At 40.7% G+C, this 14,825-nt stretch overlaps 1 protein-coding gene across 5 annotated transcripts in view; it reads right to left on the bottom strand.

Moving 5' to 3' along the window:
• Window positions 1-14,825, bottom strand: part of khdrbs2 (KH domain containing, RNA binding, signal transduction associated 2) — a 77,543-nt gene that overhangs the window by 28,368 nt on the left and 34,350 nt on the right. For all 5 annotated transcript variants that reach the window (XM_042066230.1, XM_042066229.1, XM_042066227.1 and 2 more), the window contains exons 3-4: window positions 12,381-12,497; window positions 1,339-1,485 (exon numbers count right to left, since the gene is read on the bottom strand). In XM_042066230.1, the coding sequence (XP_041922164.1) occupies window positions 1,339-1,485; window positions 12,381-12,497 (264 nt within the window). The remainder of the gene's footprint in view (window positions 1-1,338; window positions 1,486-12,380; window positions 12,498-14,825) is intronic.

Below are 14,825 nucleotides of genomic sequence, written 5' to 3' on the forward strand. Positions count from 1 at the left end.
CAACTTAGAACACTGTTTACCAAGGAGCTGGTTTGAACCAGCCACCAAAGCCTGTGTGTATAACAACAACAACACTACAACAATAACAACAACAATAATAATAATAATAATAATAATATTTTAGCCACAGCTATCCACTGTTACAGTGATGTTTTGATGATGAGAGTCTTGACTGTGGCTAGATAATACAGTTGGATAGACAGGGGAAGACGCAGAATGAGTGTTTTGCATGAGGACAGCAGCCATACTGCACCACATAAAAGCAGAAACCATTTTCTGAGCTTTCGTATACTTTGCATTGCATCATGCTTTGATGTTGACCAACAGGATATGTCATGTTTTTAGCGACGCCCTTAATCCGCAGCAGAAACACCCTGCCATGCTTCACGCCCATTTGTATGATTTGTGGATCATCAGCCCAAACAAAACAGGCACATTACACAGTGCCCTGAGAGGACAGCCTGGGACCCCACTGCCATATCTGCTGATGGTGCACTCCACCAGTGGAATCCCTCAAGCTGAAGGCCTGTGATGTTCACCCTCAGGGTAGAACTGTGTGTGTGTGTGTGTGTGTGTGTGTGTGGGGGGGGGGGGGTTGGTGAAACTCTTGCTGCAAGGAAAGTAACATGGTAACTTCTCTGAATGGTTTCACCGGAGGGGCAGGCAGACTTGTTGAAAAGAGCTATTAATATTTACAGCAGTAGACGGCTTAGCAGGGATACAGTATGCACATTAATTACTGCTAAACGCTCTAGGCTTAGAGGCACTTTGGCCTGCGAGTGCTCAATTTATTTATTTATTTATTTTGGCCCTTATTAGGTTTGGAATACATTATGCCTCCTTGTTAGCACGGAGGGTAGAGCAATTGCAGAGCAAAGCACATGTTTCAAGTTTATACATATTCCAGACCCCTGGTCACCTACGGTTACAGAGAAACATTACAAATCAGTATATAATGAGGCGTTTTAAAATAAGAGCTTATGATGAAAGAATCCAAAATACCACACATTAAAATACTGTTCTATGTTCTTTAATGATGTATTTTTCATCAATAACTACAAATGACAGGTTTTATGTCGTATGAAGATAGATAGTTTTGCATAAGACACTGGAGACAATGGTGAAAGCATAATACTCACTCTTGAAGAGGTCATCAGTCCTTTAAAGAAAGATTTCATCCTACTCTTAACCTTCCAAACTATCTTCTACTTTTCATTTTGCATGTACAAATTGGTCCTGGATAGAGTGGTTAATCAGTGGAGGGGTGTAAAATCCATCAACATGTGCGACCGCCAATTACCCTCTAGGAATGGCTGTAAATGAATTGGACGAACTTACCGGGACCAGAAATTTCTTAATCTCCTCCAAGGCATGGCTCATCCGGGAATAGGCTTCTCCGGGAGGAGCGAAGACTTCAATTAAAACATGGAGATCATTACTCAAATGGGCGTACTTGGCCTCGCCGCTTTTCCTCAGCTCTTCCTCCTGTGAACAAGAAACAGATTACGCATGAGCAAAACCAGTCACGCAGCATCGTAAATATAAATGCAATGTGCTACAATAACAGCTTGGTAGTCATTGGTTTTGCATTTACAACACAGTAGTCAAGTAGAATTAAAAAATGACAACCTTATTTAAAAATACCAAGTGGCATCTTCATTGTAATCCATTATCAGTGCAATAAAAGGAAAATGCTTTCACGTCTATTTCTTCTACCAATGCCTGCAGAGATAAATGATGAACCGAACAACAGTTTTTCCTGAATATTTGGTTGAGTAAAATAATAATTTATTGTATGATATTGAGCCAAACAGCATGGGCGACCCACATATTATAAAAGACACTGTCCTGTGTGCTTAACAACTTTACAATGCATCACCAGGAAACCTGTCTTAGTCAACAGTCGCAGAGAAACAAAAAGAAACAGCTTGACAGGAGTTAAACAAAAAGGACATGTTCTGAGGAGAATGACTTAATAGAGTTTGGGGCCAGGAGTCTTCTCCTCGCCTCCTCTCTACCCAGAGTTGCCACAAGAGAGTCCAGAAACAATGACTAATGGCAGAGAAATTGTGTTCGCTGCGTGGGCTACCATTTCCCAAATATCACCTCTGGCAATTTAATCACACGCCGGCACAGAGATCCAAGACTGGGGTCGAACAGGCGTGATTCCTAAGGCGTTGTGACTTGAGCGCCTAATAAACTTGACATGTGGGCTAAATGTCTTCTTTTGTATTAGGTTTCAGGATGTAGCTAACACAGAGGGCAATCACAGCATAATCAGCCATGTCAGTCACAAGGTCCCTTCAAAAAGGGACTTAGGCACTGCCACTATCAGTGTATGTAAGAAATTAATGATATTGTGTATACATTCATTTTCTCACTCTCCTTTTCTCTCTTTCTGTGTTAATCATACTAATATTAGTCTGTTAATAGCCTTAATCAAACAAATATTTCACATTCTTCTGTCAAAGAAAGTCTACTGCCAAAGACAATGCAGTCCAGGACAACATGCCCCTCATCGCTTGACGACACATATCGACATGTGTGGGGACACCCACCACCACTGGGCTTCCCGTGTTGGGTAGAGTGAGACCGTGGTGCTCACCTCCTCTACTTCCTGTGAGGACATGTGGAGTCGCTGGCCTGCAGGGTCGAGTGAGACCGTGGTGCTCACCGCCTCTATTTCCTGGGAGGACATGTGGATTCGCTGGCCTACTTAGCCTTAGTTCTTTTTTTTATTGATTAGAGTTTTACTGTCAACATGATCCACTGTGATGAGAGGATCAAGACTCTCCACAAATGTCATGTCTCTATCCATCTCTCGCTCGCTCTCTCGCTCTCTCTCTCCTCCTGAGTAAACAGACACTAGAAGCAGACTTCTGAGGACACATCTGTCACTATGACAGATACCCAGGACAGACTATAACATCAGCCACCACTGCCATTAAGAACATCCCAGAGCATCCCAGACCTTATCTCTATGTAGACAGTTTATTTAAATGTACTGTCATTTTTCAATACAATCACACTTACATAATAATACTCCTCAAAACTCAAATTTTTCTCATAAATGTTCCATAATGGTAAATCATCAAGAAATCAGCGCATTAAACTTTCATGGACAATGATGGTAGGTCTGTTAATCAATTGGGATCTGCATTTTGAATCATGTCAGCATATTATTTGGATATTTTGGAATTTGACATAGACAGGTTTATTATGGATAATTATGGATTATTATAGATGGATGGGCTTGTATTTTGTGTGTTCACTTCAGACTCTAAGCCATTACTTAAGGACGTATTTATGTCCTTAAATCCAACTATTTCTGTGTGCTTCGTCTTTCTCAAATGACATATTACCTGAGAGGTCATTTGAAATACAGAATGGTAAAATATCAAACCAGAAATGGATGGTATATGTGTACATATCTTCCAAAAGAAGCTAAGGTAAGGTAAGGTCACTTTATTTGTACTCAAGGGTAGATTTGGTTGCAGGTAAAAAAAGAGTAGGTTGTTTACACACACATACAGTAGACAACATTAACGATAGCTGCATTGTTATCTGAGGTCGTATATCACCCCTTTAACGTCTCATCACTCAGATGCAAAGTGGTGTGTATGTTTTTCTGACTCGAACATCTGTGCTCATTTCTGAAAGGCCTGATGAATAATGAGGAAGATGGAAAGCACTAGAGAATGGGATATATTGTAAATGTGTAATGGCTTCAGGTGTTACTGGGATACTGACAAACAAAGTGCATACTTCAACATCTGCATCAAGTTCAATGAACAACAAAACCAGTTCAGTAAAAGAACCACTCCACATTTTTGGTAGATCTACATTCAATTAAATTATACATTTACTGCAAAACACAGGCACCAGCAATCAACAAAATGTACCCACAGTTAGAGTATATTCAAAACCTGGCTATCTGTTCCAGGTAGGACACAGATACAGAAGTAAGGATGTCACTTTGAAAAGTGATATAATCCATACAATAGCAATTGCATGCACAAACTGAGTTTATGGGAACTACAACATTGCTAAACGTAATGCATTACAATGGACAAATCCAATCAAGTATGTTATTAGGGCCAATAACTCTGTTACAGCCCATCAGTTCTTCATCTCTCGTCTCACACACCGGTGCACAGACAACTACAGCTTAATGTCTCTCAAAGGGACCTGTTCCCAGGGCTTAAATTTCACTGCGGGATTGCGGGTATTGCGCATAATTTGTTCAAGTCCCGCAACTCTAGCCATCATAATGCGAGAAATTCCCGCATACACTTTTACAGCCTGTCTGATGACGTTAATATAGCCAATCATTAAGTGGCGTGAATGCGGTGCTATTGACCGGACTGATCAACTACCGAGTTGAATTGAACATAGCCTCATGCAGACGCACACACACACGGAGAGAGAGCGAGAGAGAGAACCACTTTGCGCTTACGCAAATAGGCTACGCTACCATGGCAAACTTTTACATCTGGAAAGAGCCCCTTGGTAACTATCCTGCTAGCTCAGGTCACGTCAACACTTGATCCCAGAAAGATTGTCTTCGACATGTTAGTTTTTTGAACATTTATTGTATCTAATGACATAGAAAACATAATGATTTGCATACACATACCGCACTATGCACAACTTTTATTCACTAGCGACTATAGCCTAAAACCGTCAGGTTGAAGGGGGGCTAATTACTCCATAGAATTACTCTCACGTATTTTCTTAAAGTGACAGGCACTCAATTACACCTACTCATCAGCAATGTGCACTCAATTGGACCTACACACCACATTAAAGATATGCCTAAGTGTTATAGGTTAAACGTCAATATGAGGCATTCAAATTACTAAATATGTTTAGCTACTAGTAATTACTAGTAAAATGCTATACTTTAAAAAAAATGCATTATTAAATAAATACACTCTATATGAATTCAAAAATATATGATAGAAACATATCACATAAGCTATCATTTTCAGTGTGTGTTTGTGTGTGTGGAGAGAGTCAAGCAGAATCTAGGATGTCCACTGTTGTGAATGATCCCACTACAGTATATATTACTGATGACGTCAGGGTGGTGGGGGCCCCAAAATCAAACACTTTTTTAAAAAAAGTATCGAAGTATTGAAATCGCAATTCTTGACTTGGTATCAGAATCGACCCCCCCTCCCCCCCAAATTGTGTAAATCCCCCCTACATGAATAACCTAAGGGGGGAATTCCCCCCCATTTTGAAAAATTAATTTTAAGCCCTGTGTTTCTGACTCTCTAAACCTATACTACACTGACCAAAGGCTCACTTTAGTTAATAGACTGACTGTAGAGGATAGGTCAGAGTTGTTTTTAGGGCCTTGAATGCTGGAAAATATACTCAGCTTTGAGAGACATGTCTTTGACATGAAGTAGATGCACTTGGACTTCAAGTCAGAGCACTCTATACAACGGCCACTTCCTGTGATGCAGACTTCATAACAAACATTATGAAACCTTTCAAGTGACGTCTAGCCTGTAATCAAATGTGAATGTATGTGAATATAGATATTAAACTGCATTTTCACACATATAGCACATTGAGAGTGTGAGTCGTCTAGCACGTCTAGCACCTTGGGTCAATTGTATTGCACTTAAGTGTGCTATATAAATAAATGTGACTTGACTTGACTACTTTTGTCCACCAAGAGTGAGGTTTGCTTCAGCTCATAACAAGCAGAAACTGAAGACAGTGGGGAACCTATGTGTTTGGCTCTTTATTTTATCTGACTATCCAGTCATCTTGTCAATATGTTTTGAGTGCAGATGGTCAAATTTACCCACAAAATTTGAGGGCGAGATATTCATCTGTAGTCTCTCCACTGAGAAGTCTATATGTCTGGTTAAGATGTGTTCGGGCCAAACAACTCGTTTGGGCGGGCTTTATGTGATGATGAACAGATGAGCAACAGTGAAGTAGTCATCCGCGTCGCCTGATCGCTCTTGACTTGATGGCTGCCGCTGGAGAAGGGAGATGTTTAGATTCCGCTACCTCGTCTATCATACAAGATATTGACAGCTCAATCATTTTAAAAGATGAACTGAAAACAGCAATTAAGGCATTTCACATCCTCAAATTTTGTTGGGCGGGGTAAATTTAGGCTGGCTTCCATGCTAGGCTAAAACGTGCCCCATAATCAAATCCAAATGATGTGATACCAGACTCAAATTCTCTAATGCTATCCTCCCGCTAACATTATCTGCTATCTATTATTGCACTCCTTTCTGGTACTGGCCTAAAGTATGAAACACTTCATTTGTAACATCTCATTATCTCCCCCCTTGCATTTAACAGCAATACCACACACTGTAAAAAAAAAGCATCATCAAGACATGTGTTATGTAGTGGACAGTCAGGGAAACTACACACTGATATGAGAAGGCCGTGGAAGCGTCAGCTGATTAGTGGGCGTGGACGCACCAAGGTTTGAAAATGGGAAACAGGTGACTGATTGAGGTGGCGCGTTTTCCCATGATGTGAGTTTCTGTGTCGGCAACGCAGCGTGCCATGACCTCTCAGACCTTTTTAGGATTCTTGTTTGGACATTCTCATTTTTGTGGACTACCGTCGTCGTAAGATAAAACTTTGACCTGAAGGACTTGGAGCTTGGGCTGGCCACTCGCTGGGAGTAAGGATTGGGTTATCCCTGTGCGTTCCTTGGCGGATGGTAAGCTACGCTCCTGGCCTTCTCATCGCACCCACAGTTCATCCATACTGACCTAGTTTTCAAATTTCACGTTCACACATACACGGCAGGGCAAGGTTAACGTTACAACCCAGGTCCTAGATAGCGTGTAGTTATTTTAGAATCCCTAGACAACGTAGCAGGTAAGTGAGCTAGTTTTGTAACCCTTTTGTTTGTATTGGTTTGTCAGAGATAGCGTCTTGGCAGTTTTCGTGTCTTTGTTGGGGTGGACTTGGCTTGTTTGTAACACATGACATTAATTGTATGCATGAAAGCATCAAGACATGACATTAATTGTAGACCTTGTGTTCTGCAATGTAACATGGTTCACCAGTACTATCTTAGGCTATGGAACTGAATGTTTATCATAACAATTTTATGGACATCCACAATTATTATTGCATTAGTCACTGTGTTAGTAAAGTGCAAAAGGGCATTATAAATATGTAATAATCGGTTATAAATGCACTTATAATGCATAATAGACACATATTTCACATACAGCCAGGGGTTAGCAATTGAGATTTGAGAAGTGGCCTAGTGTTAACCAGGCTGTCCTCTATGATCATTGTGAAGTTAGAATGAAATTAGACAATCACCTGACATTCACCACATAGCTAGCTCTTTAGCCGACATTGTTAAACGATAAATAAGCTACTCATAATTGAGTTATCTGGTTTTGAATTCTGCGGTGAAAATGTTTTAGGTTTGTGAACAGAGAATGAATGATTTAAATTATATTATTGCATCCATTTGAACAGTTACAGTTATGAAAATAGGTCAAATGTTTTTGTTGAATGTAAGGAACTAAAGGTCTGTTCAAGTCCTATGACCAACCAAAGGATGTATACCTTATTAATGAACAAATAAACATTACATCACAATTAATTAAAAATAAATAAATACTTGTACTTTTAAATACTTAAGCATTTACTTCTGTACTTCAACTTAAGTAAAAGTCTGACTTAGCAACTTTCACTTGTATTGGAGTAATATTTGACACATCTATACATATTTGATGTATCTATACATTCACCTAAGTAAAGGAATTGCGTACTTTCATCCACCTCTGCATATACTGTAGCCCTCCCACCTCTTCACATCTGGGAAAGTGTAAGTGTGACAGGTAACAGGTGCAGGCATCACTGAAACTAGCACTGTATTTCACGGATACCATATGGTTGTGTCCACAAAACAAAATATTTATCTGAACTATGACTTCAGATTAAACAAAATATGTGGATCTGAATAATTTATGTGCTCCAGAAAAACATATGTTATTGTGTACAATCAAGTCTTACAATATTATCACGTCTGACATATAAACAAACCTTGCAACATATTCCTGCAGTGATAAAAACCTACACAAAAAGAAACCTGAAAGGTTGAAGCTGTGTTATCCAAAACTAGGGCAGACTTTTAACTGTGTAACACTTTTATCTGCACCTTACATGAAAGCTTTGAATTCTGCTTGATGCCAGTCTGATAGCATAACTCTCTTTGTTGACTATTGTCTATACACATCCACAGACTGACTTTCCAAATGACTTCTAACAGAGTCGAAGCAGTTCAGTTCAAGTGCAGAGGAGACTATGAAAATGTCTCAAGAACAGTTGTTGACACATGAGCTTCAAAAGAATGATTGTGAGGAATGCCCAGAAACAAGTCATTCTCCCGCCGAGCCCGTTTTCACTTGCACAAAACCACAGATGCTCTTACAAAAGGGACCGTAGAAAGAATATATACAAATGGAACACCAGTGTTTCTCAAACCTTCCATTTCAGCCAAGGTCTACGGCTCACAACTGATGATGAACTGCCATGAAGTTGCTATTTGTACCAATATGTCATACTGATCATCATACTGCAACTATTTCACTATTTCTCTAAGAGTAACACTTGCCATATTGAATATGGTGCACTTTCATCAGAAGTTAGCTGGATCCTCTATACAGAAAATCTACAGTGTTCACAGATCCTCTCTATGGAAAACCTATGTTAATTTACAGCAAACTGCAGAGAACTTTGGAGTGCATTACTTCAATTCTACCAGATCTCCCTATCCTCTCTGTTTATTTCGGAATATTACACAAGGAACAGACTAAGGAACTGTCCTGTCATGGTATATTATGACTCAGGTGTGCCTTGACTGACTAAAAATGGGCTCTAAACCCACAGCTGTCACTGGTGGAAGAAATGAACCTCAACACTGCAGGCTAACAGTCCTACAGTAGCTGCTGGCAAAAATGTACAGATAGTATAGATGATGTATGCAGTGCTTAGAGAGAAACATGGGGACCATAATCACTCATGACACATATTTTTTCAGGACAGACAGCCTCTCTGACACAAGTGTGCTGTGCCTTGGTTTCTCGTGATTCTTTCCTTGGGACAACTTTTTTTTTTAAAGGTCACTTAGGTGTTACAAACCGTATCTGAACCAGGCCCTCAATGAAACATGACACTCGCTCACCAATCCCAACTGCACCTGTCAACATCCAATGTTCACCACTACAGACACACGCCGCTCAGGCTGAGAAATGTAATAGGAGCCAAACTCTGTGAGATTCGGCTGTTTCTCGTCTCCCGAAACCCCAGAGCTTATTGCGCATGCAAATATATGCACATTTACAATTCACAATGAACTGGCACAGTCAAGCGAGTCGCAGTAAACAATCAAATGTTAAGGTTTTTCAGTCCAATTCAATAGTGTCAGATTATACTCCACTTCCATAATCAACGCCTATATAATCAATGCAGCAGCACAATGGGCCTTCAACACGCAATCCAAGTGAAGATGCTTGAGAGAGAGAGCTAACAAGTGACAAGTCAACTCTGTCACCAACAGCCTGTGGCAAGCATTTTGTTGGCTGAGAAAGGATGCAAATTATTCATGCAAATACCTATTAAAGAGCCCTTGGTTTCGGTATATTCTGCCAAGTTCCATTAGTATGTGAGATTTTTGGCAGGTATAGCAACTCCAAAAATGACAAGTCTAAATGAAAATAATTTTATATGTTCAACTCATTTTAGCATAATGGCATTCCAGTGAAGGAAAATGCAATGCCCTTGCTTATGAAAATGCATCTTATTTTTTGGGAAAAAAAGCAAACCACACACAACACAATCAAAAGTTTACTACTAGGTTTCAAGTAGGAACCCAGTTCTCAGATAGAGAGAGGCCCCAAATGGAAATCAGTGGAAAGTTACTGTTGAGGCCTTTTGGCATAACAAACAAAATGCCTGGCAGCCTGGCAGAGTTCATTACTGAAGTAAGTAAGTATCCTTACTATTCTATTTTATATATTTGAAATATATACATATATATTATTTTTCACCAAATCATTTTATTGTATATTATCTAGTGCAAAAACACAGATACACCTTGTTAATTCTCAGTTGACGGAATATGAATACATACTACTACATAATACAAGCCATCCCTATACCTGTTCACCAAGTACAATTCATTCAAGGACACTAGTATATTCTAGTATTTTGTCAGACAAGCAATATGTCTGACACAGCAAAAACTAAGAAAGATATCTAAAAGTGAAGACACACAAACACAAACAAACATATTCTGTCACTTTCATGAAGCTCCCCCTGTGGAAGGCAAGCTGTGCATAGAAATGGTCTTCACCTAGTTCCTTACCCTTCCCACTGCCACCCCACTGGGATTGTGTTCAATAGGAAATCCCATGCTGTCTGAGATATTCTCTTGCTGTCTCACAAAATTACTCTTTCAAAGACAGAGATCTTGGAGTTGATGGTTCTCAAGTGTAGCCTGGTTGTTATAAACTATTTCCCTGCAATGGGAGGTGAATAGACTGCATTTGCTCTGTGGATGAGGGCCTCTTGTGCTAATCATACACCAATAGAGGTTAAGTTGGCTTTTACATTCTTAAAAACAAATCTACTCGGAAGAAAACATGGCTAAAATAAGGGCGTATTTTCACAATGCTATCAGTGGACAAAAGCATAAGACTCCTCACTGATTTCCACTGCTGACTGACCATCATCTGTCTACTAAAAGTCGCCTTTGCACACGGTCCATGCCCATGGTTTGAGCATGGTGCACATGCATGATGAAAATTTGTTCATCAGCACAGCACTCATGGACTACTACTAGCTTGCCTTCATGGACTTGCCGTAGCAGTGCCAGGCATCAAGGTACCAGCTATGAATTGTTGTTTTGGGTGGCCTAGCAAGATAACAACATAGAACACTGTTGCCAGCTTCCAACAGCTGACTTAGGGTCTGTCCAAAATGGAAGGTAGCTGCCAGCTGCCTCACTGCCTTCAACTGTCTAACGAGTCACTTGCCGTAGCAGGCATCAAGGTAGCAGCTATGAACTTTGTTTCAGAGGACCTAGCAAGATAGCAACACAGAACACCGCTGCCAGGATACTGACATCTGACTTAACCAGTGAAAGTTGAAGCAGAGATGTTATAAAGAATCTATGGTTGAAGATAGCATGAAGGATACATGTATGCTGCCTTCAAAATTCTGCAAAATGAAGGTATAGAGGGCAGAATTTTAAACAGATATTTGATTCAGATATTCCTTGATGCCTTGCTGCCATGCAATGCTGTCTCAGAATGCAAAACATTTTTTTTCCGTTTCAGACAACCCATGTCTACATTTTGCCAAGCCATGTTCACAGAAGTAGCCTATACTCCCCCCAGATAAGCCAACTGGAGTCTATACAACAGCATGAGCTACCAATAGTTGTGTTAGATCACAGCTGTTTTTAATGACCACAGTTTCCTTGGGGCCTTGTTCTTTTGTCTTAGCCCATTGTTGATTTAGTTTTTAGACACTTCCTGCATTTGCTACTTAGGGACCACCAGTCAAGAGGATGAATAGGTTGACTGAGTAATAAGCCTTGCCTGTGTCTGTGTGTGTGTGTGTGTGCGTTTTCTCTGGAAAATGTTTGCCCGATTCTCATTCTCAACTGTGGTCCATTCAGGGGAACATTTTGCATAATACTCATGGTGTGATAACATATACATTCATACTGCTTCACTCTGAAATGTCATCCAAGATAATCAACACTGAACGTATCCAGAACATCTCTCAAGGCAGCCTTGGGCCCACACACTTTTTTCCTATGACACCCCTTGCCTTGCACCACATCCTTCCAAGTGATCCAAAAATTCCACAGTGTGAAGATTGACACGCACCAAAACGATGCGGATGAAGGTAATGAAGGAATTCTTGTAGTGAATGTCAGGTCGTGACCTGATCAGTCTCTCTCTAATGTGAATTGATCCAAGATGTGCCTGCCTTGCTGGCCTTATTAGAATGTCAACATGTATTTCAACTGATGTGATCTCAACATAAATATGGATCCAGTGTTATGTGTTGAAGGATTCAAATCTTTTGAAGCAACAATACACAACTTGACTGTACATGTTTTTATGTTAATTAACGTGTTAGACTAAACATGTAAAAATAGTTTTGCTTCCCCTTCTCACTGTCTGACTGCTACGTTACTGCGGTAACTAATAGTGGGATTAAGAGTGAATGCAACATTAAGAAAGACACTGTGATAATCCTCTTGACAATTGTTTAGAGGGAATTTCACATTTTTAACTTGTGCAATCAAACCACTGAGGAGATATTGAGAGATGAAAGGGACGCCATCTTACCTTGCCTTTGTCCCGCATCGAGCCCTTGCCCAGAATAGACATCTTTGCTCCTGTTTCTTCTTGTAATCGTTTCATGGAATTGCCTCTGGGCCCCAGTAGCTTCCCAACAAAATTAAACTGAAGGAGAAAAGAGAAAAAGTAATGTGGTTGGTTTGCCAGCCTGCTCACCCCCTGACCATTCATTATTATTTACTTTCAAATAACAACAACAAAAAACAGCTTCATGTCTTGGTAAACAAAAAAACGGGTTTGCGAATGAGATACAGGGTCAATGACCAGCAAATATCAACCCTATCATTTTCTCCACAGCAGTGCGATATTAAGCTCAGTTCTTACGCCTCCCTTCCATGACCCTTTCTGTTCCTTCTTCCCTCAGTTTCTCTGCCTTGAAACAGTTTTCACTGTCTGCCTGAAATGGCACAACCTGGAATCGCTCATCTATATATACTGTTGTAATTCCGAGCGGGTGCTGAAATCAGTCGGGAATGTCATCCCCTCCCTTCTCTCTTATGATACAGCGGCGTTTCCGAAGCCAGACAAGTTCTTGGGAACCATCCAGAGGTCAGCGTCTGGATGAAGTGTAGAATAATGACTCTGCCTCCCGTGGGAGCCCAAGTAATACTGTCCAGATGATGAGCAATCAAGTGCTTGCCCAAGGGCTTCCATTGACATTTGCAGGCTCGTTGTGGATGCGTGGCTGTTAAGATTAGAGGTGGCTTGACATCTTATTTATCAGGTCTTGTGTGTTGTGAGCCTCACTATTGCTTTGTGCCTCATCTGTCTTAGTGAGTGCACTGTTAAGAGAGTCAATGCTCTGTCAATGCTCATCTTAGTTGCTCGTCATCTTTAACCCCCTGAAAGAAAACCTTCAGTGATTGCTTTCAAAGTTTTCTCAACACCCACAATAGACAAATGTCACTGCAGGGATATGAGATAAACAAAGCAAAGCTATAACCAGCTAGTGCTTGGCTTCCTGATTTGTTCCACCTTGTGATGACTTGACATTTTGCCTAGCTAGAAAAACCTATTCAATCATATCACAGACTTCTCCATGTTTACAATTTCTTTCAATCTCTTTAAGCAGAACTGGACAGTAAGCACAGTCCTGCAAATGGTAACGTGTTCAAATGTGGTGCTCAGCCTCCAAAAATCAATAAGTTGTGATAGCATGCCCCTGATACATGGCTCCAATGATGCCATGTGTTACGCCTGCCTCAGGATGCATCAAAAGATGTTCCTCATTGAAAAGTAAACTAAATTAAAAGCAGCACAGCAAACCACATTTAAAAGGCCAGATGTCGCACTGAACCAGCCACGATCAACCTGATCATCTCTCTCTTTCTCTCTCTCTCTCTCGCTCTCTCTCTCTTTCTCTCTCTCTCTTCTCCCTTTCTCTTTCCCCTTTTCCTACGGAGGTGCTGCCTCAGGTTTCTGAGCCCAGCGGTGTTTGCCTTCCTCCTGCCGGCTCCATTTGACAGGAATATCCTGCAGCTGGCGGCGAGCCCTTGAGCAGATGGCCTCGGCGGCAGAGCGAATGCTCACCGGGCGGCGGCAGGAGAGGCCCGTTTTCATTAAGCTAATGAATGTCTGGAGCCTCTCGGCACCTCTGCGGTGGCCAATTCAGCCTTTATTAGGGGCCACAGTTCAGTGTTAAATGAGCGTTGAAATGATGCAAGCCAACCCCTACAGTGGTGGACACACGTCAGACTTGCATCTAGCATGGATGTGTTTGCGTCAAATGCACTGGGAAAGTCACAGCCTTAAGGTGGATTGTTCAGGTGAACAACCTGAACATGTAATATGTAAAAAAAAAAGATTAGTACCCTATAATACATAACTCAGTTACATCATCTTGCTGCTTGGATTAAGTTACATTGTGTCCTAACTGCATGCACTGCAAGCATTAGCGACAAAATCAGTTTGATTCATCTGTTTGCAAATGGAATGTCCTACCTGGAATCAACACAACACAGCGCTGTGCAGTGTGATGCGGCGCAACGTTTTGATCATATCTTTTGTCGGACACTCTATTTCTATTTTTTTTTCTGTCGCTCGTTCACGTTGCTTTGCTATTTTAGTTTCAAATTATGACACAACAGAACGGCATATTCAACAGATTCAGTGTGAACAATCAATTCTATGCGACAGTGAGACGCTCGCATGATGTTAGGACAAGCTGTCAGGTTATGTGAACGTATCAAGTTCATGTGTACTAAGACTAATTTATGTTGAGTGTGCCACTATTTCTTTTCAGTGTATATACTTAGTGGTGAGCTGTTACATGACATCTTGTCATGATGCTGACATCTTGTCATGTAATGTGTTTTATCTTTGTTCTAATTAGTATATTTGGCAAAATACGAACATTAAAGAGAATGTGGAGCACAGAACTCACAATCAGTGTAAGATGAATGGATCGGTAGGGGGACTAGTGATTTAATCCAG

This window comes from Alosa sapidissima, chromosome 16, assembly GCF_018492685.1.
Source record: "Alosa sapidissima isolate fAloSap1 chromosome 16, fAloSap1.pri, whole genome shotgun sequence".
Classification (NCBI taxonomy): Eukaryota; Metazoa; Chordata; class Actinopteri; order Clupeiformes; family Clupeidae; genus Alosa; species Alosa sapidissima.